Here is a 27,676-nt window from a genome sequence, read left to right as displayed (position 1 = left end):
GGTCACACGGCCAACAAAATGCAAAATGTTAAGCACTCCACTGCTCACTCTGCGGGCCTCTTGCCCGCTGCTCCAGCTCCACTGCTACCTCCTGAAATAAATGCCCCGAGACGGGGTGAGATATACGAATATATCTCAGTAACCTAGAGGTTCTGGAGAAAACTCCGCCCAATGGTTCACTTCGATGCATATCAATAGTATAAAACAACCACTTTCAAAACGGGATAAAGCAAGAGATTTAGAGAAACTGGGGAATATCGGGATACAAAATATGATGATGCGGGATGGTAGCTACCAATACCACGCACGCCCTGGGCATATATAAGCCTACATGTATCATCCAAGGTGTGTTCCAAGAACCACAACCATGATGCCCAGACCAACCATAACACCCGAGACATTCCTAGTGTGCTCCTATCCGGATCAGACACCACGACCCTAGGTTAACTGGAACTCCCTCTCGGAGACCTATCCAGTGGAAGTCCGAAATTGCCCGAAGGCTAAAACTGTCTACTGGCCAGAGACTCGGTACATAAGTACCCACTGTGATAATGCATGCATGCTCATGTTGTTCTACACTACTCATATACACTTCCTACCATTGCCATCAACTGGCAAGGTGGAACAGAAAAGGGGAACAAGCCCCAGTACCAAGAGGTTACCTTAAATAGTTTTCTCACTAGCTCCGCAGCAGCTTATCCCTCAACTTGGTACACAGCAGAATGCCTACACAGAGGACATTTCCAATCACTCACAATTCAAACAATACATGCTAATTTACAATTATACATGCATTGAACCAATTACTTACCTCAATCCACTTGGTCCAGGACCAAGGGCAACTCACTGATTTAAGGTTCGGGATTCAAGTCGACGTATGGCAACCTATACAATCACGTACAGCCATCAGTACGCGTCAAATAACGTCAAAACGCAAAAATCACAAAATCCTCCCCATCCTCCCTTGATGGTTCGGCCATTCATGTGTTAATTTGAGAATTATTTTTCTAAATTTTCTTTATCATTTTATTACCCATCCTTAGGTTGCCATAAGGCCAATTCAAGTGTCATTTTTACGTTTTACGTCTTTTACTCATCGTTTTGCGTAATAATTCACTCTAGGTTCATTTAGGTCCCTAACACGAGTTATTATTTTTCCATTGATTCTAACACCTTCCAATCACCACACAACCCATCTAAGTACCATATAACTACACAAATCATCATCCAAATCATTTTTCAACATCAATTCACTCATTTTCCTCAAAGGGTCGAATTGTGTCCTATGACACTCCAAGGGGTTTCCAATCAATTTCAACCATTCCACACCTCAACCAATTACATTATATCATCATTCAATCATACAACAACTCATTAATCAATTCTAACACATTTCCAAAAATCCAAGTCATGACAATCCTCAAAATTTCTAAGTTATAAATTCATATTTTTCACCAATAAATTTCATCGCATTTCTAGCTCTAACACATCATTCTAACACATTATCATCTAATACACATTTTCCAATTGAGCTCCCTAACACAACACATCATCAAATCAAGATTTAGGTTTCCAAAAATTCAATCACAATTAAACCATGTAAATGGGATGAAAACATACTCACAACAAAGGCTAGAAGCTACCCCAAGACTCCTCCAAGCAATGGAAGCTCAAATTACTCCATGAACCTCCATTTTTCCCAACAAATTCGAATCTGGCTTTGGCCTATATCTCCCCAAATACGCGGTTTCAAGGCTCAAGAGTGGTACCAATGTGTTTAGAAGGTGATTTCCATTGAATTTCAACACAAAAATCAAGGGATTTGGTTGAGAAATGAAGGATTTATCAAGGAAGAAAATTTTGAACCTAAAATGGCTAAGGATAAGGGGCTGCACGGTTTTGGGCTGAAAGGAGGGGAGAGAATGTGATGATGAATAGTGGTGATGAGGTGGATTAAGTGGATTTTAAGTGGGGTGGGTCCCACGCCACCTCACGCGATTTAAAACTCATCCGGATTTCTCTACGATTCCACTAAATGTCCGTAAATTCACAACCTATTTAGAAACTCTAATTTTTAACATTAATCATTCTCCTTTAATTATACTTGATTAGGTGAGTCCGGAGTTTTCTGGTCGTTCGGAGAAAACACTGTTTTAAACTATTGCGCGCGACGTTGGCACGCTTCCCCAAAATGACTTAATTCCATCAAATTTTATCAAAAATCATATTTCCTAACTCAATAAACCATTTATAACTCATATTTGAAACCTAGAGCTCAAAACTCAATTGACACGTTTTACGGTGCAATCGTACCGCGATATTTTTACCCGCGAAAAACACTATTCACTGATTTTTCTGAAACTTGCCTATCCACTCAATTTTTCGTTTTGAATCCATTTCCAGGGTTATTTTTATCATCTGAGACATTAAACTCAATTTTTATCTTCCTAGGGTTGCGTGCTGGCTAATTACCGTTTTGCCCTTTCTTTGTATTTTAGCCTAATCTTCAAGATTTTTCACTAATCCTTCACTTAATTACTCACTTAATATTTTAATATTTGATTTATAAATGTGAGGTGTTATAATATACCTGTGCAAGTTGAAGACGAAATGTAGGAGATAGAACAGAACCACAATCCCCTAAGATAGTAATTCCTGCGAAGAATGATGAAGATAACCCAAAGAATGACAGAGACCCAAAGTCAACAGGAAGAAAACAACTGAAAAAAAAGGATGAAAATGGAGACAAAGAGAAAGAAAGAGATATGAAGATGGAGACAAAGAGAAAGAAAGAAATATGAAGATGAAAAGTGCAAAACTCAGAAAAGAGAAACAATAAGAATGTGAAATGGCAACAATGAGAAATAAAGCCACGTAAAATAGGGTTTCTAAAATGACGTTTCAGGACCACCAACCATCAGATTGAATATCTGCTCAGAAACAACGATCCAGATAAAGGGAAACACTGTAATTTCGTAGAGAAAAGACAACTCAGATGTCGCATTTAATGTGACACGTCCTGCGACACTCAATTGCCTGTTCAGAAATAAAAGTAATCGGCGTAGACATCATTACCCACTCTTGAAAAATGAGGAGTTGTCCCCATCCAAAAACCTACACGAGGTCTTGATCAAACCCGCGAACAAAACAGACTACCAGACATAACACCACAAGAATTGATTGCCCAAAGCAACAAGGATAAATCAAGAACGGTCAACAACATAACAAGATACACAACACCCAGATCAGGGCCCCTTGGTGATCAACGACAACAAGAACCAACCAACACACTATACTCCTCATGCCAAATGTGTCTGATGGCCTAAGGACGCTACATGCCTCCAACCATTAAAGGACGCGATTCCAGCCTGATTTAGGCGCGATAGCCCCCTATCCTGCACGATCATCTCGACACCAAGACTATGCTTGCTACCAAGCTGGAGGGCTCCTGTTCTGGATATCCTAACCAGATTAGCCCAATAAGGCAAGCCCAACCCCAAGGAATCAATCCACGTCAGCTCTATTGTACCACCTCTGCTGCCACTGTCCCCATGTAACAGGATCCCCAACATAAGACACCGGAATATCTTACGTTGGGACACTACCTTCTTTTGGTAGCCTCCCAAACATCCCAAATAAACACCCCCCCTTTGATAGCTACTGCTTTAGCCACTGTTATCAGCGTAACAGGGGTTGCAAAGTGCATGACATGACACTTTTGGCCCTTCCCCAGGAGAGTTGTCCTAGCTCACTCTCCCACACAGGTAGAGCATCACCCCTTCCTATAAATACCCCCATCTTCACCTAACAGAGGGCATCTCCAACATATATATCGTTACCCTGAACCACCAAGCCATTGTAACCCTTCTCACATATCATCACCCCTACTCTAATCATTTTGCACCACACCTGGGACATCATCGTTTAGTTTGGTATGTACCTCTACTAACGTTGGTACCCTTATAGTGACCACCACACCCATTCTGGGTTACATATTGGGCTCGCAGCCCCACTAACGATACATAATCCATTTTCATAATAGATATCCACATCCACCGTCTTGCGTATACATATATGCAACACATTTTATGTATAATCACTTTTTAAAAGAAATTGTCTTCTTTACAAAACATTTTACATAACATCGATTCGAAACTTGGATGATATAACAGTTCTTATAATGTAATCAATCTATCACTAAAAGAAAAATACCCACAATCAAAATTCCCTATAGAAACCCATTACATTTTCGTTTAAAAATCTAATGGGGTGTTTGGTATAGGAGGAATTTTTTATTACCTGGGAATCACGATTACTGAGAATATGGTGAGAAAGTTAGTTTCTTGGGAATGTTATAAAAAAGTTGTTTGGTAGGCCAAAATATTATCGGAAAAATTAAATGAATTTACAAAAATAACCTAATAACACATCTCTTTAGAAACACGATTAGTAACAAAATAAATAAATAAAAAATACACAGTTGTGCAAGAACGAACTAATTCCTTGGCAGCCACTTCTAGTATCGATCTTCATCTTGCTTCTATTGGTGCTATAGGCAATAGTGAGTCTATTGGCAAGGAGAATGAACTGTAGTCCCATGATATAAAGAATTACGAAATTAATTCCATTTGTAAAAGCTATTGAATTGATTTCTTCTAGTCAGCCTTTGCTTAGTAACTCATTTGGGGCATCAGAAGCTTTGATATCTGGATTCGTTCCAGAGCAACTATGTATTTAACATAACAAATCCAGTTTTCCACATAGTGATAAGCTAGGGCCCATAAAGGTATAATAGTCTAAAAATTGTTTGACTGCTTTCTCATCGCATGGGAAAAAAGAATACCTTTTTTTGAATGGTATTTTAAAATAGGAATCAGTAGTGTAAAATCAAATCCTGGGAATAAAATTTTTTCTGACAAATTTTTACATTTCTTTGTATCAAACATGGGAAAATAATTTTCTCAATTCCACTTTTCAAGGATTCCTAAATTAGACATGTACCAAAAGAGGCCCTAAAAGAAAAAAATAAATAAAACTTTGAAGCTATGAATCAGATCTGGGTTAGAAAACTTGACCCTTTGATTTGGGTCGGATCCATTGGGATCACAAAATCCTCCCTAAACCCTAAAAAACCAGAATGTGGGAAAATAATTTTCTCAATCCCATTTTTCAAGGATTCCTAAATAATAGGGGTGTTTGTGGTCTGGATTGGATCGATTTTAGAAGCAAAAATCATCTGATTCAATACCTTCGGTTTGATAATTTAATCATCCATTTGGTTTGGATTTTTTTCAAATCCGATCCGATCCAATCCAAAATTTTTCGGTTTGGATGAGAGCGGTTTTCGAATTTTTGAAAATCCTAAAATTTATTTCATGATTATTGTGCAAATAACATCTTTTGTATATATTGGCTTTGTAATTTTTTTTTTTTAAATACAAACGCATCAGTAAACAATAATATAGTTTTTTTTTGGCAATGAGATATGAAGCTCTACACAGATAAAATTTTGTTGATGAGATGTGATTAGGTTTTTTCTTGGGTGTAGTTGATGGGTTAACAGGTATTGAGCTTAGAAATTTTTGGGCTATGATTGGGGAAAAGCTCAAGTAGGTAGAGGAAAATTAATATATTGAATCGATTTGGATTAGATCGGTTTTCATCAACCCATCTGAAAACCGATCCAATCCAATTAAAATTTACGATTTTTTTTTCGATTTTCGATTTTTCGATTTTCGATTTATTCGGTTATCGATCTTTCGGTTCTTAGATCGGTTGATAAACACCCCTACTAAATAAGACCATGTACCAAAAGGGGCCCTAAAAGAAAAAAATTAATAAAACTTCAAAACTATTAATCGGATCCGGGTCAGAAAACTTGACCCTCCGATTTGGGCCGGATCCATTGGGATCACAAAATCCTCCCTAAACCCTAAAAAACCAGAAGAGATTCTGGAGCACCATTGTCGTTGAACCCTGGTAATACTATCTACCCTCACCTTTCTTGCTTGATTGTTTCTTCTTTATTTCAAAATATTATGTGTGTTTTTCCCCCCAATGGAGAAAATGTAAAAGGGTAATTTTGCTTTATATATAATCATCATGTTCTACGAATTTTACGCTACCCACTATGCAAAACCAAGAAAAATTTCATTTTTCATTTTTATTTTTTAAAACCTAGACGCTTCTGGTTGTTGTAGCTTGTGACTGGGATATGATTTGCATCACTGCAGTTGCTGTTTTTTTTTTGTTTTTTTTTTTTTGTAGTAGAAGTGTGATGCTTATTGCTAAGTTGTTAGTGAGGATCAGTGAATGAATTCACTTTCCAAGAGAAAGCCTATAGTGTTGCAGCTGTCAATGTTCCAATTTGTGATGAAGGAAAAATGGATTTTATATCAATTGTATTAAACAGGATGCATCATTGTGTATTGCTGCAATCTTATGAAGCTTTTGAGGAATATTTTGCCATGGCCTTTATTTTTCCTTTCAGTATTATTTCCTTAGGACAATCTCACTATCATTACTTAAGTCTTAGTGAGATTGAAGTGTCCTTGCTGACAAAGCTTATTCTTTTATGGTTATATTCCTTTTTTTTTATTTTTTTCCTGCTATACCAACTTATTTTCCCCAAATAGGAACGCTCCCTGCTAGCCTTAAATCTTCACCTTCGTGTTAAGTAATGATAGTCATGCTTGTTAGTAAGGTCTGCCTTTCTGCAATAGCCAATGTGCTTTATTACATAGCTTTTCACTTTGTTTTTTTGTGAAGAAGCAATATATTTTTTCTTGTGGTGTTAATACATCATTTTGTTGGTATTGCAATTGAAGGGGTGGATTTTGGTGTACTTGTGATGTTTCAGTCCTAAGTGTTCATGGAATAATTTATGGTGATAAACTGTAAAAGTAGTTTGTTCTGATAGTCCCTAATTGGCATGACTGGACTGTTCACTCTTGAACAAACTTCTGTATTGGTTGGTTGGAGTGTGTGGATCCCATACTTAAAATGGTTATGCTGTCTCCTTTCCGTTTATTTCGATGCCCCAACTACTGATTTGACTTGTTATGTTACAAAACAGAAGAAAAGTCTGCATTCATTTTAGAAATTTCATGGTTTGTTTATTTTGAAGAATTCAAGTGGCTGCATTACTCTAAATAATTTCATCTATGGTATTTGGTATTATTTTATATAACGTCTGTTCAACTTAGTCTCTTGTGTTACTAGTCTGTGTTGTTGTGTTTCTTCTTAACCTAATAATAATATCATTGATTTGTTCTTTTTATAGCTTTTAGAGGAAGGGGAGGAAGGAAAAGATCAAGCTAACTTGAGATCAAAGCTTGAACTTCCCGTACAGGTTCATAGAGGCCTTATGTTAGAGAATTTTTTGTATTCTAAATTCAATTTATTTGTTTGCTTGACCTGATTTTTTTTTTTGTTTTTTTTTTTTTTGTTTTCATGTATAGGAATTTCGTTTCAATTTCATTTGTGTTATTGGACTTGGAAATCTGTAATAGTTATTTAGATATTAAGACTGGTAATATAGACGACATTTTATTCCAATCAGTGTATTTGGTAATATAGACTACATTTTAATGTCCGTAGTTATTAGTAATTGGCATGCATAGGTGCACATACACAGGCTGATTGTAATGCATAGGGCCAGCCCATTTAAGAGCAAACTTATCAAATGCAAATTGCGGCATATTGCGGCCACCCCTGAAAAACGCTATAGCGCTATAGCAGGAATAGCAGAATAGATATATGACAGAAATAATAACAAAAAGAAACATTTTTTAAAGACAGAGATAGTAGAAGTGACAAAGAAAAACACAGATAGACTAAAAAAACCCTTAAAAATTTTCTGTTACACATTTAAATTTAAGGCAAAATTGACATTTTGCCTTATGGCTGCGATTTGGCCGCATATGCGATAGCAATGGCTGCTATTGCGTTCCGGTGCGGCAAGGTGCAGTTTCTTGCGGCGAGGCACCGCAACGCCCATAAGGCGCGGCTCGCGGCGCTATTGCGGCACAATTAACTACTATGTTTAAGAGGTAGCTATATATATATATATATATTTTGAAAAAGTTCAAAAACGTTCCTTTGGTTTACTCTTTTATCACTTACCTCCCTTTTTTTTTCTTATCACTTACCTCCCCTATCTTTTTTTCATCCAAGTCCACCTTTAACATCGTTAGTAATTGAATTAACTTGCCCATTTTACGTGCATAAAAAGTTGCTAATTAATCTGATATAAAGATCTTTGTCACTGTTAGAATATTAGATATTGTTGCAATCCCTAGTTTTCAGCATCTAGAATGTTTTATTTTTCCTCCTTAATCTTAGGAGTTTGTTTCGTTATTTGTTATTTAAATTCCTAGGATTAGTTTGTTTCTGATATTTTTCCTGTTTAGTTAAAATAGGATTCAGTTTTCTAGTTTTATCTCTTTCCCTGATTATAGGGATTTGTTGCACTGGAATATTTCTGGTGTCTATTTATTGTACGTTTTTTTTCTTTTAGTTTTAATGGAAAAACTGGTTCCATCATTAAAACTTTCTATATGGTATCAGAGCTTGATTTTTAAGGGACTGATCCACCCATGGCTACCAATGTGCCACTCTTTGGCACCATGAGAGCCTACCAAACTACTTCTTCCAATACCACCGGTACAAATACCACTCCAACAACAACCCCACTCAATGTTTCAGCATCAAACCAAACCAACAACAACTCAGCAGCTGTCATTACCAACGATAGTCCAGCATTAGTCATCACTGGTCATCGATTCAATGGAGACAATTATTTGTTGTGGTCACGCAGCGTTCGTATGTTCATTGGAGGCCGTGGCAAGGGAGATCATCTCACCGGTACGGGTGATGCTGCTCCTCTGGAAACTAGTCATCCACAATACAAGAAGTGGTCCATTGAAAATAACCTTGTGATGTCTTGGTTGCTGAATTCCATGGTGCCTGAAATAGCTGAAACATACATGTTGTGCTCCACAGCCAAGGAAATTTGGGATGGCGTGAAGGAAGCCTTCTCTAAGGAAGATAACACAGCTGCCTTGTTTCACATCAAGGGGATTCTTCGTGATCTCAAACAGGAGGACAAGGATGTCACCAGCTATTATAATTCACTCCTAAAATTCTGGCAACAATTGGATCTTTATGATCAACATGAATGGACTACTCCAGCCGATACTCTTCAGTATAAGAAAATTGTTGAACAAGACCGCACCTACAACCTTCTTTTGGGACTCAATCCAATCTATGATGGAGCTCGCAGCCGCATCATGGCCACTCGCCCTCTGCCATCCTTGCGAGAAGTTTTTTCTGAATTAAAGTGGGAAGAAAGCCGCAAAGTTTTGACCAATAGCATCCCAAAAGTTGATGCACCTTTGGAAGCAGCAGCCTTTGTCTCTAGACCCAACAATGCAGACTCCAGACCTAGGCGAAATGGTAAGCTCTGGTGTGACCATTGCAACAGAACTGGGCATATTCGGGATACATGCTGGAAAATCCATGGCAAGCCAGCTGATTGGAAGCCAAGACAAAACAGAGACTTTAATCATGTTGCTGCAGTTGTAGAAGATGTTCCGCAAGCAAAATCCGAAGGCCATACATTTACAAGGGAACAAGTGATAGCCATACAACGCATGCTGCAAGATTGCAATAAGGACAAATCTAATCCCTCATCTGATAGTCATCAATCAGGTACATTCCATACAGCTCTCCAATCCGATCTTGATAAATGTGATTCCTGGATGGTAGATTCTGGGGCTACAGATCATATGACTGGTAATTCCTCTCTTCTTTCTGAATACTTTCCCATTTTCAAGGCAAAATCAGTAAAAACAGCAAATGGAGGCTTAGCCAAGGTTCACGGAATTGGTGTTGTTCACCTATCGTCAACCATATCTTTAACTGGAGTTCTCTACGTTCCATCTCTTACCTGCAATTTAATTTCTATTACCAAATTGACCAAGGATTTAAAGTGCACAGTCAAATTTACCCACGTTGATTGTATTTTTCAGGATTTGGCATCGGGGAGGACGATTGGCAGTGCTAGGGTCTCTAATGGTTTATATCAACTTTACACAGCCGCGGTTATGAAGACTCAAGACAGCACATTTGCAGCAACTAGCAATTTGAATAAGGCTCTTTTATGGCATTTTAGATTAGGGCATCCAAACTTTCAATATATGAAAAAGATGTACCCTTCTTTATTTAATGAGAATTCGAATTTTCCTTCATGTGATATATGTCAACTTGCAAAACAAACTCGATCTCATTATCCCTTACAAATGCATGTTCCTTCTAAACCATTTGCCATTATCCACAGTGATGTGTGGGGACCTGCAACTGTTAAAAGCCTTACGGGTGCTCGTTGGTTTGTCACATTTATTGATGATCATACTCGAATGACATGGGTGTACCTATTAGCCAATAAATCTGAAGTCACATCCACCTTTAAAGTCTTTCACAAAATGATCCTTGCCCAATTTCAAACCCAAATCCTTACCCTTAGATCTGACAATGCACGTGATTATTTTAACTTGGACCTTTCAGCTTACCTAAAAGACCATGGCATCATCCACCAGAGCTCTTGTGTCAATACCCCACAACAAAATGGTGTATCTGAGAGAAAAAATCGCCATTTACTTGAAGTTGCTCGTAGCCTACTCTTTGCCTCAAATACATCCAAAAATTATTGGGGGGAAGCTATTCTTACAGCCACTTACCTTATCAACCGCATGCCATCTCGGGTATTACACTTCTCCTCACCTTACCAAACACTCCTCACTGCATTCCCTTCATTGACCTTAACCCCAAATCTCCCACCAAAAATTTTTGGTTGCACCGTGTTCATTCATAACTCTCAAGGTGGTAAATTGGATCCTCGGGCTCTTAAGGGCATCTTTCTTGGCTATTCCCCTACTCAGAAGGGGTATAAATGCTTCAGTCCAGCCACACATCGATTCTACATTACTAAAGATGTCACCTTTTTTGAACATCAGCCTTATTTTTCCCAAACCGCCATTCAGGGGGAGATCCCTAATTCCAAGGAATGGTTGTTTGTGACTAATACTCCAGAAAACTCTGCTTCAACAGCCCCTACACCGGTCTTAGGTGAATCTCAGGAAAATGACACTTCATCTAATGGCTTATCCTCTTCCGGCCCGCTCCAGAAACCGCCTGAACAGCAGCCCCTGCAAGTCTACACTCGACGGCCCAAATACAGAACAGCTTCTGAGATGCTTGAACATGTTGACAAACAGATTACCTTGGCTCCTGGTCCAACTGAAGAAACCATTAGTCCTGCACTTGACCAAACTGAATCCTTGCTGCCAAGTTCTGATGATGCTCTGCACATGCCAATTGCACTTCGTAAGGGGGTAAGGACATGTACAAGTCATTCCATCTGTAATTTTATATCCTATGCTAATCTTTCCTCCAGGATGCAGCATCTAGTCAAGAACATTGACAAGGAAACCATTCCTACATCCTACTTTGAGGCATCTAAGACTACTGAATGGTGTTCTGCTATCCAGGATGAATTGCATGCACTCAAAAAAAATGGCACTTGGGAGATAGTTACCTTACCACAAGGAAAATCAGTGGTTGGCTGTAAGTGGATTTTTACCATCAAATATAATGAAGATGGGAGTATTAATCGCCATAAAGCAAGACTTGTGGCCAAAGGATTCACTCAGACACAGGGCATTGATTACCAGGAAACCTTTGCTCCAGTAGCAAAATTTAATTCAATTAAAATTCTTTTGTCCATTGCTGCTTGCCTAGATTGGCCCCTTTGGCAAATGGATGTGAAGAATGCATTCTTAAATGGTGACTTAGAAGAAGAGGTTTACATGGAAATTCCCCAAGGAGTGGAAGATGGTCAAGGATCTCGAAAGGTATGTAGATTATTAAAATCCCTTTATGGTTTGAAGCAATCTCCAAGGGCTTGGTTTGATAAGTTTACTGCAGTTGTCAAAAATCAAGGGTACTCCCAATGTCAAACTGATCATACTATGTTTGTTAAAACTGCACCTCATCAGAAAATTACAATATTAATTGTCTATGTTGATGATATTGTGATTACTGGTAATTGGGAGGATGAGATAAAGCAATTAAAGGAGACGTTAGCTCACAAATTTGAGGTCAAGGACCTTGGAAAATTACGATATTTTCTTGGAATGGAAGTGGCAAGAACTAAGGAAGGAATTTCAGTTTCTCAAAGAAAATATACTCTTGATCTGCTGAATGAAACAGGGATGTTGGGATGTAAACCTTCTGATACACCAATGGAGGCGAACTACAAGATAGGACTCAAACAAGAATGTGCTTCGGTAGACACTGAGAGATATCAAAGACTAGTTGGAAAACTCATTTATTTAGCCCACACTAGGCCTGATATTAGTTTCCCTGTGAGTGTGGTCAGTCAATTTATGAACAGCCCAAATGAAGAGCACTTGGAAGCCGTCTACAGAATCCTACGATACTTAAAGATGACTCCTGGTAAAGGATTGTTCTTCAAGAAAAATTCCAGCCGTGATATTGTGATTTACACGGACGCTGATTGGGCAGGATCCATTATCGATCGAAGATCAACCACAGGCTATTGCTCATATGTGTGGGGAAATTTGGTCACTTGGAGGAGTAAAAAACAGTCTGTGGTAGCCAGAAGCAGTGCTGAAGCCGAATACAGGGCATTGTCCTTAGGCACTTGTGAGGGAATGTGGATTTTAAGAGTCCTAAAGGAGCTACACCTCGAATACAAGGATCCTATGAAGATTTTCTGTGATAACATGGCCACCATTGGAATTGTCAATAATCCAATCCATCATGACCGTACCAAGCATGTTGAACTTGATAGAAATTTCATCAAGGAAAAAATTGATGCAAATATTATTGATCTAAGTCACATTTCCACAGGGTCCCAGATTGCTGATATCTTAACCAAGTCTTTATCAAGAATTAAATTTGAAGGACTAATTTCCAAGCTGGGAATGCTGGACATCTACCACCCAGCTTGAGGGGGAGTGTTGCAATCCCTAGTTTTCAGCATCTAGAATGTTTTATTTTTCCTCCTTAATCTTAGGAGTTTGTTTCGTTATTTGTTATTTAAATTCCTAGGATTAGTTTGTTTCTGATATTTTTCCTGTTTAGTTAAAATAGGATTCAGTTTTCTAGTTTTATCTCTTTCCCTGATTATAGGGATTTGTTGCACTGGAATATTTCTGGTGTCTATTTATTGTACGTTTTTTTTCTTTTAGTTTTAATGGAAAAACTGGTTCCATCATTAAAACTTTCTATAGATATGATATGATTAGATTTGATTAGATATGATTGGATTCTGTCTTATCCGTAAATAGTCTGACTGTATTCTGACTGTATTAGGATTAGATTTGGATTAGGTTTGGGCCTTACACTTAAGCCCATTAGGGTCTCTATATATTGCAACTCCCTGACACAGATCAATACACAACGTATTCTTTTACATTTAACTTGGTACCAGAGCTATTTCGTTCTGGGAACCCTCGCTTCCGCTTAGAAATCTTGTTCTTCGCTTTAAAACCTAAGCCCACTGCTTAGGAGTCATCTTTTCTTTGCCGTGCGTCCTTCCGGTAAGACATCAAGGGCTGTAAGTCCTCTCCAGGCATCTTCTGCACGTGTCCACATCCCCAAACAGTCACCGGAGCACCATCAGCCACCGTTAGCCACTGTTCAGGCTGCCGGAGTACTTTTCCGGCGAGTTTTCAGTCTGGAACGAACGCGAACAGAACCTTCTCCTCCCGGCGACCTGCTCTGTGGAAGTTCGGCCACCATCGGAGTTGTCACGCGCCTCCAGTCTTCTCTGCGCGTGGGCTTCACGCGCCACCTTCTGCCGGCGCGTGAGCACTATTCCGGCGGCTTTTTCCGGCCGGTCTTGGACAGAGAAGCTCGTCTTCTCCTCCTCTTTCTGGATCTGTGGTTGGTTCTTTGTGGGTCTGACTTTTTGTGCGCACCTCTTCTTGATTGGTGATCAGGTTCGTTTCTCTTTATTCGGTTTGTATCTTTGTGATTTGATACTATGGCAGCAAACCCTCCAATTCATTCGGAGGTCAAGTCTCCATCTCCTCCTTTGAGAAATTCTCCCAATATCATCTCTACCAATATTGGGTCCATTACCTCTTCAAAATTGAAGGGATCTGTTAATTACAAGAACTGGGCCACCTCTGTTCGAGTTTGGTTCTTTGGACAAGGATATGGGAACCATCTCACAACTAAGTCTACTGATGTCCCTAAGGAGGACAAGTCTGATTGGGAAAAGATTGACAACCAGCTTCTGAGTATCCTCTGGCAATCCATTGATCCGATTGTCTTGGATATCTTTTATTCATTTCAAACTTGCACTGAAGTGTGGGAGGAAGCAAAAAACCTCTACACTAATGATGTTCAGCAGCTCTATTTCATCATCTCTCAGTTTATGGAATTGAGCAAATCATCCGACATTCAGATGGAGACATATATTGGCAAGAGTCGCTCTTTGATGCAGGCATATTTGGATATGCTGCCTTACCCTACTGATGCTACTGCATATCGGAAACAGGTGGAACGTCTCTTTATGGTTGCCACACTTTCTGGCCTTCCCGAAGAATATGATAATGTTCGTGATACTATCTTGACTAGTGGGGAGCCTGATCTATCCATGACGTATCAGCGTCTTCTGAATTTGAATAAGAAATCTGCTCCTGCATCGTCTTCTGCTGTTGATTCTACTGCTCTAGTTTCCCATACTGATTTTCGCGGGCATATTGGAGGTGGACGTGGTCGTGGTAGAGGCCCAGGAGGCCGGGGCCCAGGAGGACGTAGCCCAGGAGGTCGTGGCCTAGGAGGCCGAGGAGGTCCAGTCGGACGTGGTCAGCGACCTCGTTGTCATTACTGTCAGCAACTTGGTCATTATGAGGAACGCTGCTACACCAAGTATCCTCACATGCGACCTTCTTTTGCTGCTAATGTAGCTCAATCGGATACTGCTTCAAATGGTTCAGTCTCTCTCTCCTCTGAAGAATATGCAGCATTCCAGGCCCTTCTCAGGAAGTCCTCTCCTCAATCTCAGGCCTCTACTTCAGAAACTGGTAATCCTGTTGCTTGTGTTTCTCATTCTGCATCACTTGGTCCTTGGATATTTGACTCAGGTGCTACTGATCACCTCTGTGGTAATAAGGAACTCTTTTCTTCCCTTACATATTCTAATAATTTACCCTCTTTTACTCTTGCTGATGGAACTAAGGCCCCCGTTCATGGGATTGGACCAATCTGTCCAACCTCCTCATTGACCTTGACATCTGTCTATTACATTCCTCACATCCCTTATAATTTAATATCGGTTAGTAAATTGATCAATTCTCTTAATTGTATTGTCACATTCTCAAACCATTCTGTTTCTGTGCAGGACCCGGGTACGGGGAAGATGATTGGAGTGGGCCGTGAGTCACGGGGTCTGTTCTACCTTGATGTGTCGAGTCCTTCAGTTGCTTGTTCTCTCACAGAATCTCCACAGCTCATCCACAGTCGTCTCGGGCATCCTAGTCTTGCGAAATTGCAGAAGATGGTTCCTCTTTTATCCGGTCTTCAAACTTTAGATTGTCAGTCATGTCAGCAAGGAAAGCACATACGCTCCTCCTTTGCTAATCGAGTCAATAAACGAGCTGATGCTCCTTTTTCAATTATTCATTCAGATGTTTGGGGTCCTAGTTGTAGTGTGTCTATTTTAGGTTTTCGGTATTTTGTCACCTTTATTGATGATTTCTCCCGTTGTACTTGGATTTATTTAATGAAAAACCGTTCTGAGTTGTTTTCTATTTATCAAAAGTTTTCTGCTGAAATTCATACTCAATTTGGTGCTTCTATTCGTATTTTACGTAGTGATAATGCTAAGGAGTATGTTTCTGTTGACTTTTCTCACTTCTTAGCCACACAGGGTACTTTACACCAAACCACTTGTCCTCACACTCCACAACAAAATGGAGTAGCTGAACGTAAGAATAGACATCTCATTGAGATTGCCAGGACAATTCTTATTCACATGCATGTTCCTCTTCACTTCTGGGCTGATGCAGTCCTTGCTTCTTGCTTTCTCATCAACCGCATGCCTTCATCTGTGCTTAATAATGATATTCCTCATAACTTATTGTTTCCAGATGTTCCTCTCTTTCCTCTATCCCCACATGTTTTTGGTTGTACCTGTTTTGTTCATGATCTCACTCCTGGTAAGGATAAGTTAACATCCAAAGCCTTTAAATGCATTTTTCTTGGTTATTCTCGTCTTCAAAAGGGTTATCGCTGTTACTCTCCTGACCTCAAGCGTTACTTAGTTTCCGCGGATGTCACCTTTTTTGATCAACAACCCTTTAATTCTATCCCATCTCCATTGTCACAGGTTGATCATGTTCTTCCTGTTCCTTTTCTTGACTTGTCTTTGCCAGATGCAGGTGCTTCTACTCCAGATAAGCAATCACCTATTGCTCCAGTACCTAAGGACCGTCCACTTCTCACTTATCAGCGTCGTAAGACAGTACCTCCAGTCGACTCGACCCCTGCTGACTCATTGCCCTCTGCAGTTGATTCTTCCCCTCCGGATCCTTCTCCAGAGGCTCTTCCCATTGCTCAAAGAAAAGGTACACGTACTACTCGTAACCCTTATCCTCTTTATACCTTCTTGAGCTATGATCGCCTTTCTTCTCCTCATTTCACCTTTGTTTCTAGTCTTTCTTCTGTTTCTATTCCTAAGACCACAGGTGAAGCACTTTCCCATCCAGGATGGCGCCAAGCGATGCTTGATGAGATGACCGCACTTCATACCAATGGCACTTGGGACCTTGTTTCTGCTCCTCCAGAGAAGTCTATAGTTGGTTGTCGCTGGGTGTTTATTGTGAAAGTTGGACCTGATGGCCATGTTGATCGTCTCAAGGCACGCCTAGTTGCCAAGGGTTTTACTCAAATCTTTGGCCTTGATTATAGCGATACATTCTCTCCAGTCGCTAAGATGGCGTCCGTCCGCCTATTTCTTGCCCTTGCTGCTGTTCGTCACTGGCCACTCCTTCAACTTGACATCAAAAATGCCTTTCTTCATGGTGATTTACAAGAAGAAGTTTACATGGAGCAACCACCTGGTTTTGTTGCTCAGGGGGAGTCTGGGAAGGTATGTCGTCTTCGAAAATCCTTATATGGTCTCAAGCAGTCTCCTCGAGCATGGTTCAGTCGCTTCAGTTCTGCTGTACAGGCGTTTGGCCTAATTCGCAGTAAAGTTGACCATTCTGTATTCTATAGGATTACATCTCCTAACAAGTGCATCTATTTGTTAGTCTATGTTGATGACATCATCCTCACCGGAAGTGATCAAGACGGAATCCATCAGTTAAAACAACATTTATTCAGTGCATTTCAAACAAAGGACCTTGGGAAGCTGCGTTACTTCTTGGGAATTGAGGTGGCGCAATCTAGACAGGGCATTTCTATCTGTCAAAGGAAGTATGCCTTGGATATCCTAGAGGAGACTGGTATGTTGGGGTGTAAACCAGTTGATACACCCATGGATCCTAATGTTAAGTTATTGCCCAGACAGGGGGAGCCGTTATCTGATCCTGGACGTTATCGAAGGCTGATTGGGAAGCTCAATTATCTTACTGTGACTAGGCCAAATATTTCTTTCGCTGTCAGTACGACCAGTCAGTTCCTTGATTCCCCTTGTGATTCACATTGGGATGCTGCTGTGAGGATCCTCCGATACATCAAAGGAGCACCAGGAAAAGGTTTGTTGTATTCGGATCAGGGAAATACAGAAATTTGTGGTTACTCAGATGCCGATTGGGCAGGATCACCCTCGGACAGACGCTCTACTTCTGGTTATTGTGTCTTCTTCGGAGGAAACTTAATCTCATGGAAAAGCAAGAAACAACCTGTTGTTTCCCGATCTAGTGCAGAAGCTGAGTATCGTGCAATGGCAAATACTACTTGTGAGTTGATCTGGTTAAAGCAGTTGATTCAGGAGCTTCATCTTTGTGAACAAAAACAACCCATGACACTCATCTGTGATAATCAAGCTGCGCTACATATATCCTCTAATCCTGTTTTTCATGAGAGGACCAAACATATAGAGATTGATTGTCACTTCATTCGGGAAAAGATTCAGTCAGGAGAAATCGAGACAGCTTTTGTCAACTCGTCTAATCAACTAGCAGATGTTTTCACTAAAGCTCTTAGAGGTCCTCGGGTTGAATACATTTGTAACAAGCTTGGTGCTCATAATATATACGCACCAGCTTGAGGGGGAGTGTTAGAATATTAGATATGATATGATTAGATTTGATTAGATATGATTGGATTCTGTCTTATCCGTAAATAGTCTGACTGTATTTTGACTGTATTAGGATTAGATTTGGATTAGGTTTGGGCCTTACACTTAAGCCTATTAGGGTCTCTATATATTGTAACTCCCTGACACAGATCAATACACAACGTATTCTTTTACATTTAATTGTCACCAACAACAAACTGCCTTTGATGATTTAATGGTTTTGACCAAAATTTGAATGATAGATTAGTGCTTTTGATGTAGGCAAAACAGGGATAAAATAGGCAAGTTAGTTCAATTACTAATGGTGTTAAATGTGGGTTTTTTGAACTTTTCCTTTTTTTTTTTTTAATTTAGTTGGATGGCCATATTCCACATGGCCTTGTGGCCTTTTTGGCCCTGACTTTTGTGGGCTGGGGTGGGTTGGCCCATATTTATGGCTCTCGATAAATCCTCTAGCGTAAAAATAAGCCTGAAGCTGTAGAGGGGATTTGGCTTGTGTACAGAATCAGAACTCAAAGTTAGTGCTGTCTTCATCTATGTGTAGAAATTTTTGATTTTTTTAAGGCAATAATTTTGGTATGTATCATGGGATTCATTGCTGAGAAATGATTCTACTATAAAGTCTTATTGAAGTACCAAGTGAGATGTTATGACTATAATGCATGGCCAGGTTCACTCACGTATTCCTTTTTCTTGATAAGAGAGACATTATAATGTTATAGGATATAAGATGCTGATATCAACTTTACTGGCTGAAATTTTCATCTTTGGAGTTAGAATATTTGTATAGATTCATGTACTCATGTTATTAGTTATCGGCAGGCCAAAATAAGAATCAAACAAGGGTGATGTCTGGCTATGTTAGACGAGCTTTCTCATGGCGGAACATGTTTTGGCTCAGAAGCTCTGCTCTTCATGTTTGTGACGTCTCTCCCACTAAAATTTGTATGTCTGATAGCAATAGAGTGCTTACTCTTCCAGTGACACCTAATTTTATCATAGAAAGTCGCAGAGCCTTTGCCAAAGGGCGAAAGTCAAGTATGTCTTTACATCTCTGCTGACAAATCATTTTTCTTATGCTGGTCAGTTCTTTTTCGGATTATGTTGATACTTGGCAGGTGATTTTTCTGATTAAAACATGTTAATACTTGATAGCTTGCGTGAACATTTTCTTTGTTGAATAATCAGTGTGTGCAAATACTGATTAGTATTGTTCTTTGATTTTAATGGTCATTGGTTTGTACATTTTAGAAGATGAAGTGGGTGTCAGTACAATTGAAGTTCCACCAGATGTTGGGCCTAACATTAAGGCAAATGCTGTCTCACAAATGGAGGCTGCAATGGCTGCATTATCAGCAGAACTAAGCAAACTACGAACAGGAAGGGCATCTTCAGGTATATTATGTCTGTCATAATTGTTTATGAATCATCTGTGTATCTGATAATTAATACTCAACACACTAATGATGGGAATGTCTATACAGGAATGCTTGATCATATTATTGTTGAAACTGGTGGTGTGAAGATGCCTTTGAATCGGATTGCTGTTGTTTCAGTCATAGACGCAAAAACCTTATCTGTTAATCCTTATGATCCAGAGGTACTTTATCTTAGGAGATGGAGTTTGTTTTTCGTAAAATGCTAAGTACTAAACTAGTATTACTTTTGCATATGATATGACTGACTTCTGCAGACACTTAAACAATTAGAGAATGCCATTGTTTCATCTCCATTGGGGTTAAATCCTAAAGCAGATGGTGAGAGATTGATTGCTGTTATTCCACCGTAAGCACTTATTCTATTTACATTTAGTTACTCATGCCTGTTGGAGTGAAGTTTGTTTGGATATATAGTGGATATTAAAGAACTTGACTTTAATCAATTTACTAATTTTACTTCTCCACCATGAAATGACCAGATTGACCAAAGAGCATATTCAGGTAAGCTCCTTACACACAATTTGTTTATGGTTTTCACTTAAACACTCTTAAGCAGGTAGCATGCTGCTATATTCTATTGTTTGACATTTATTTCAGGCCATGAGCAAGGTTGTTACTAAATCTTGTGAAGATACCCGGCAAAGTATTAGAAGAGCTCGGCAAAAGGTATGGTGTGGTTTTTGATATTTCTTGACGTTTTTTTGGTAGATTTGCCTTTTATTAACTTACAGGATTAAGGAATGGATAGTTGCTGAAAGAATTAAGACTTCTCCCTTTCTGTGTATCTTTTCAGCCATGTTGAAGCATTAGCTAGCACAATTTTTTCATTTGCTGCATTCTGCTGAGTTTTGTAATATTTACTTTGTGCTTATCTTTTCAGTCCATTCTCCCTTGAAGCCCAACCTGTTTATTTCCTGATTTATGATGCATGATTATTATTATTATTATTATTATTATTATTATTATTATTAGAGAAGATACGACCACTCTTTTGTGATTGAAAAGTCACTGGTTTGAATCTAGGAATAGCCTTTGCAGATATGCAAAGTTAAGGCTGTGTACAGGGATTGCTCTCACCCCTACCCTCGCTAGTCAGGGTTTAATGCCAAGGGTGGTTTTCTATTAGATAAGATATAACATTTCAAAACTGAAAAAAAAAATGCACAAAATAGGATAGGGCCTGGGATTAAGGTTTTGGGCTGTCTATCTATTTCCAAATTAAAAGGGTAGTCCTCTTGCCATTATCTTTTTTTTTCTAATGGTGTAACATATTTTTCTGCAAACTGTGATTAAAGATGTTGTTAATTTTACAGGCAATGGATACAATTAAGAAATTATATTCAAGTCTCCCCAAGGATGACATAAAAAGATTGGAGAAAGAAGTAAGTTATATATGCTTTTTGCGGCTGATAAGATAACCAGATTCCATAGCTTTGGTAGTTTGATTTATGATATTTCCTGCCTACAGGTTGATGATTTGACAAAAAAATTTATCAAGACTGCAGAAGATGTATGCAAGGCAAAGGAGAAAGAAATTACTCAAGGTTGAGATTTGGTGTTATTGATATGTTTTGCAGAGGATTCACTGCTTCATTTCTCCTTGTAATTTGCTGGGGCCTGAAATTTGTCTGGTATAAGCCAAGTGTCATTTAATCAAGTCATTATATGTTAAGGACTATTCTGGCAATTTCAAATGCATAAAAGATGAGTCTCTCAGTCTCAACCTACCCGGTTTGGAGTTGCTACATTTGTGCAGGCTGCTGTGCTTTGTGGTTGATCAGCATCTTGTGTTTATGATTACTCTTCTAGTTAGTTCTAAATTTGTGTATGTTATGTTCAGTACTAAACATGGAGGGTGGTGCAGAGATTTAAGTGGTGATATAAGGTAATTGAAGCTGACAATCAATTAAGAGTTTAGGATATGATATGTTGGCATCAAGTCAGTTATTTTAGCTGCTTTTTAGACATGATTCAGCCATTGCATGATGCTGTTCATGCTTTCTAGAATATTATTACTTTTATTTTATTAGTTATGATGTTTGTTACCATGAGGCCAAAGGGTTAATAACACAAATTTTGGAATGTTATTTAGCAGATTATATTTATGTAGTCATTAATATTTTGTTTGTTTAGCAACAATATAATGGCACTTTTAAATAAGTTATATTTATAATTATTTCGTTATCAATGGATTATCTGACGTCATTTATTTTAAAAATAAAAAATTACTGATTAAAAGGACTTTTATTTGAACTTTTTCAAGTGAAAAAAGAATACAAATACAACTTCATTTGTTTTTGTTTTTTTTTTAAAATAAAGGTTACAAATAAAATTGATAATGCAAACTTTTTAAGTCAATAAGGGGTTAAAATTAAACTCATTTATCTCGAGAAAAATAGTAACTCTTCCCACAGTTTTTTGTTGGTCAAATCCACCTTACCCCTCTTAAAAACACATTCAATGTGATATTTCTCTTAAAACACAATTGCACGATATTATTTTCGAGGGAAAATGGGTTTGAATGGCCATATTCTAATTCAATAAGGCAAAGTGAACTGTTGCATTTGTTGAGTTTGTTGTTTGGATGAAGTGGAATTGCTACATCATTCAAACTCAATGATTTCGTCCAAAAACTATTCCCTGAGTTGTTGTATCATTTACGGCTCATTCAAAATGTGGTGCTCTTATGCGTTATTTTTACATTTTTTATGATATCGTTTTGGTAGATAAGACACAAGGAAAAGTAAATGGTGGGATAATTGACAAAGGAGAATATTTTTAGTACATCCGGACCACGTGGTCCTTCCACTCAATAGATGATATTTGTCTTACAAAAATATTTTTCTCTCTTTCCAAGACAGATTATATTCTCTCTCTGGTTTTGATTGGTTTGTCTACTGGATGGATGGAGATTCGGGTTCACAAAAACTATTTCCCTGATAAAGCTAGGTATCCACCCATGATGACCTTTTGAAGTTTATGGTTTAAATCCAGATATATTTTGAATTGAGCGTTTACCTTTGAATTTGAGTGTTTTATTGTTTTTCAATTTTTTGGCGATAGCAAAAAAAATTTAACTCGACTTTCTGATTGCTCTCATGGTCAAAAGTATTAAAGTGAAAATAACATAACTTCTAAGGTATATTTATATTGACTCATCAAAATAAAATACAAATATGTTTTGAAGTTTTGAAAATCTAACTCTATAAACATCATTTCTCTATAAAAGCACACGATATTTCAAGCTTCAAAATATATTTTAGACAATGTTTTGAAGTTTCAAAAAGGAAAATTTTTGGTTGGATGTTTACCGAAGGAAGAAGTGTTATCATTATTAAGTTAATTTTTTTTTAATCTAAGGTATATTATATTGACTCATCAAAGCAAAATACACTATAGCACAAAATACCTTATCAGGTCCAAATCCCATTGATAGCTGGTGAAATTAAATTTAGGTGCAGAAAATAGACTATTAGACTACAATGTGTTTGGATTATCCATGAAAAAAGAAAATAACATATTGTATTAGAAATCAATTATGTATAACAAAAGATGAATTCATGTCTAGATATATAAAATTTTACAAGATTTTGTTTGAATTATGTATAAAGAATTGGGAAATATATTTTTCATATTACATGTGACAATTTGTCTCATACAACATACAAAAAGTGAATGAGTCTCAATTTTTTTTTTCTTTTTAATGGATTCCACATATTTTTTTGTTTGTTGCATGAGATAAATTATCTTATATAATATAACAAACATATTTAGAATATCCAAAAGGATAAGATTCCTCCTCTCACAAATCCAGAAATCTCGTGTACCAAAATTTTGCCTTTTTACATATAAAGAATCATCTTATATTAAGTAAACTAAAGAGGTAAAGTAATGTAAAGAACCTTGGGATACACAACCCCAAAAGCTAGTTCAAAGGGTGAGAGTGTCCAAAATCTTATAAACTCCACATTAGTTGCACATACAACCAATGTGAGACTATATATCTCAACAACTAACTTGATAAAATTACATAATATTTGGTGTTTTAGGATTAATTTAGTCAAATGCTCGAAAGTTGTCAAAATAATCATCCAACGTTACAATTCAAAAGCTCATTTGAAGAGAAAAGTATTGTAGTAAAAAATAATGGACCAGTACAAAAAAAAATTTAATAAAAGGAAAATTTTCTGCTACCATAATTCTTTAATGCAAAGTTTAATATTATGACAATTTTCTAAAATCCTAAAAAAAAGTTCTCCCAATAATAGCTCACTTGTGACATTAACCATTCAAAATATAATTGATATGCATTGCATGGTGACCATAGATGGTGCCAGCACAAGAACATACTAACAACGATTTTCCAGCACATTCAGCATGTCTACAGATTTGCTTCTGTGCCCACCATAGATTTCTGATTGCCTCTTTGATTGGATACTGAGACCAATGCATTCATTTATAATTATACTTAAACGGTGCAAAAGCCAGAACGCAAATCCCGCATGAAGGCAAACTCACACAAACTTTGAAACATACTCTTTACATCCACATCATCATAAAATAGTTTGAAAAAGCAATGGGCTATAACCATATCTACGAATTTATTCTTGGAATAATTATCATGCAATGGACACAACAAAAAATAAACAAATAAATTTATCCCCAATTAGTATCTTCACAGTCTAGAGCAGTAATAAAACTGCTCCTTTGAGACTAAAAGGTCGTGGGGTTTGAATATAGAAAACATTCTTTTTGTAAATATGCAAGGATAAGATTGCATGAACATATAAATCCTCCAATCATTCATATTAATAAGCCACTTGAACCCTTATAAACTAGAATAATTCCATAAAAAAAATATAATTAGTGCTGATTGATTTAGCATGACATTATTTGAAACAGGTGAATAATGCCTTGCAGTGTCAATAAGTTGTAGGGAAACATAGATATGCATGAAAATGATGAGAAACTAAGCAAAGCTGCGGTCTGTGTCCTTTTCTTCTCCAATGTATTTAATTTTTTTTTTGCATTCAATCAGTTGCCTTGTAAAAAGATGCCGTATGTGCTCTATTTTTGATAATCCATTTCTCTACATCAGACATATATTTCCTTGCCGCAGTTATTGTTTATCAAAAGTTTTATCTGAATAAGAAATGGGAAAAGTGTTTGTCGTTTTAAATGATAAAGTTATGTCATTTTAAAAGATAGATAGACACAAAATAATATTTTTTTTAAAATTTAAATTAAAAAAAAAATCACTCACTTTCTCTCTCATTATTTTCATTTCTTGTGTTTATCTCTTTCTTAAAATGACAAAACTTATGTCATTTAAAATGACAAACATCAAATCCATAATAAATATATATAAGAAAAAGTAATGGACGAAAGTGTCCAACCATCAATCCACAATTTCATATATCAGTAATGTGCCCTTTGTAAAGATATCCTTAGTCCAAGACCCTTCTTCAAAAGGAAAATAGTTTTCAGTAGGACTGCACGCGTTCTTCCAGCAAAACAAATTGACCAACCATAGATATATGAGGGTAGGGATATGCTCAAACAACAGAAAATTCTATGGAGGTGCCCAGTTCTATAGGAGTTGATATGTAGATTATTCCAAACCAATCGGAGTAGATAATAGTGATCATCCATTGCCAAGACTTGTGACTTCATTTTTAGAGAACAATAGATGAATACTTAATTCCTAAAAGGTAAATTGTTCCTATAAGTAAGAGAAAAGAATGTAACACTTTGAATCTAAGGTGATTAAAATGCACAAGTCTCGGAAGTGAACTCCACATCGCAAAGAAAGGGTTTGACAGAGTCCAAATAGGTAGCGTTTTGCCTTTCAGATTAAACATAAAATTGGTTATGTTGCACAAGATCATAACTTACATGGTTGAAAGCTTCAGATGTTTTTTCCAGAAAGGTCCAAATTTTTCAAGTGGCCATACCTACAGACAAAACATCAAACGATTAGGAAAAAGAGACACAGAAGAAAGAGAGAGAGAAGGGGAGGGCGTCCTCAAAGCATACACAAAATCTTACCCTCCAGAATATCCTTCTCTGAATATGGCCATAGGGAACAGGTCCAAAATGTGTTGAATCTTTACTATTGTAAATGTTATCTCCTTGTACCCAAACGTGACCCTTTGGAACCTATAGAAGGAAGGCAGACTTAGAAAACAAATTCTGCAAAATACATTCCACAATGGAAAAATTCAATAAATGTCACACTTCCCTATACCAAGTCCATGCTTAAAATGATGAAGCCAAAACAAAGACAGTTCACAAAGCAGCTATCCCAAAAAATAAACAAATAACTTCAAATACTAGCAAAGCAAAATCCATAATCAAAATGATCAAAAATCACTAAAAAGGGGATTTTTTTATATAAGAAATTAACCATACCAAAACTGTCGTATGCTTATTTGTCTTCTGGGTACGAGAATTGTATGTAATGCTATCACCCTCCATTCCAACCAAGCGTTTGACGATAAACTTTCTAGGGTTTCGAGGTGAGCGCAAGACTATAATATCTCCACGAGCAAGAGCAACTTTACCAAATCGAGTTGGGATCCTTTCCCCCAAAAACACGTTCATCAAATCTATTGTAGGAAGCATGCTAGGACCATGGGTCTACAGCATTGGAACTTGTTTTAATGGTTAATCATGAAATAGAATTTAAGATAAATGCAAGGAGTAATCATGTTTACCTTAACAAGGGTGATCGGCCAGGGGCTGGTAACATGTAGACAATAGAACTTAGCAACAGAGATGTTTTTTCCCATGCTTTTTTAATAAAAGTCCCAAATGGCCCCGGGTTTCTCAATCCCATCACTGCCATTTTCCTCTCTCTCCCCAGGTATGAATCCAGAATGTTGTTATCCTTAGTGGAAGATAAGTGCTTTGTTCACCTTTAACAAGCCAAGTAAATGTAAGCATGGCATTGAAAGACACACTTACTAGTGGTAAATTTGTTGGGAAATTCGTTCCCTCAAACTCCAATGTCAAGCGGGTCCAGGGGAAGCCCGTGGCGGGGAACCACCACCAATGAGCTAAGGCTACACCAATCGTAGCAAGTGGATCCGACACCATGTCTCAACCAAAAACCTTAAGGCATTGGGTTCATGGGTCCTTTCACTTATATACTCTTCACTTAGCTCATTACCAACCAATGTGGGACTCATCACACTTGAATATCTCAACAAAATTGAGGACGAATAACACTAGAAGGGTATGGTCAATTCAGGCATGAACAAAAAATGGGGAAGGTGATTATTGGGGAAAAGGAAAAGCCACTAGAGTGATGCTTGTACATCTATCAAAAAGCATAAATCAACCACATTACCAGAATATCAAAGATCTATACCAAAGGGAAAAGGGAAGGGTCTCCAAATCAACTCTTCAAGCTCATAACTCTAAGCTGTCTCCCGTTCAGCCAAACAAGCTCAAAACAGCTTCTATAGGAATTGAAAATAAAGAGGGTGCAATACTGCACAGGAACCGAAAGAACTCAGCATTCACACACAAACACACACTCTCTCTGCATGATTCAGACCATACATCAAACAGTTTGTGGGTAAAATCAAAATTGTGCAAAATGGAGGAATAAATTCTGAAAAGTTACCTCTTATTAGTTATAAGCAACCCTGCATTTGCAGTGAAAAGATGGAGGAGAAAAAGGAATAACAAATTCTGATACAACCACTTAAATGACATAGCCACTAACAACTCAGCATTCACACTTTTTGCATTTTTGTTCCTCTATCTGTTATTCTTACTGGTCACGTAATTTAAATGGTTGTAACAGAATTTGTTACTCATTTTTCCCTCTCCTTTATGTACCTATTCATTTTGTGCAGATTACATCATCAATGATGAACATACAGAGTTT

General features: G+C 37.8%; 2 protein-coding genes across 3 annotated transcripts; one reads left to right on the top strand and one right to left on the bottom strand.

The window, feature by feature from the left end:
* On the bottom strand, positions 1–26,570 carry LOC133306048 (mitochondrial ATP-independent inner membrane protease subunit 1a-like). The gene is made up of 5 exons (XM_061506322.1): positions 26,496–26,570; positions 26,191–26,418; positions 25,828–25,938; positions 25,675–25,733; positions 1–91 (listed from the first exon to the last, which is right to left on the bottom strand). Exons 1-5 carry the CDS (start codon positions 26,568–26,570, stop codon positions 85–87), a joined length of 480 nt encoding a protein of 159 aa, XP_061362306.1. The 3' UTR covers positions 1–84.
* LOC133306052 (uncharacterized) lies at positions 5,929–21,838 on the top strand. Of its 2 annotated transcripts, none has more exons than XM_061506325.1 (10): positions 5,929–5,979; positions 7,283–7,351; positions 19,163–19,378; positions 19,592–19,735; positions 19,825–19,940; positions 20,034–20,125; positions 20,259–20,280; positions 20,377–20,445; positions 21,093–21,161; positions 21,248–21,838. In XM_061506325.1, the coding sequence occupies exons 3-10, from the start codon at positions 19,189–19,191 to the stop codon at positions 21,326–21,328; spliced, it is 783 nt and encodes a 260-aa protein (XP_061362309.1). In that variant the 5' UTR covers positions 5,929–5,979; positions 7,283–7,351; positions 19,163–19,188; the 3' UTR covers positions 21,329–21,838. The 2 variants fall into 2 exon arrangements, with proteins under 2 accessions (XP_061362309.1, XP_061362310.1); XM_061506326.1 differs by lacking the exon at positions 5,929–5,979 and adding an exon at positions 6,040–6,076.
* Positions 26,571–27,676: the final 1,106 nt, after the last annotated feature.

This window comes from Gastrolobium bilobum, unplaced genomic scaffold (genome assembly GCF_033153095.1).
Source record: "Gastrolobium bilobum isolate Gb01-03AN ecotype WA unplaced genomic scaffold, APGP_CSIRO_Gbil_v1 utg4933, whole genome shotgun sequence".
Taxonomy (NCBI): Eukaryota; Viridiplantae; Streptophyta; class Magnoliopsida; order Fabales; family Fabaceae; genus Gastrolobium; species Gastrolobium bilobum.
This window is presented reverse-complemented; position numbering and strand designations above follow the sequence as displayed.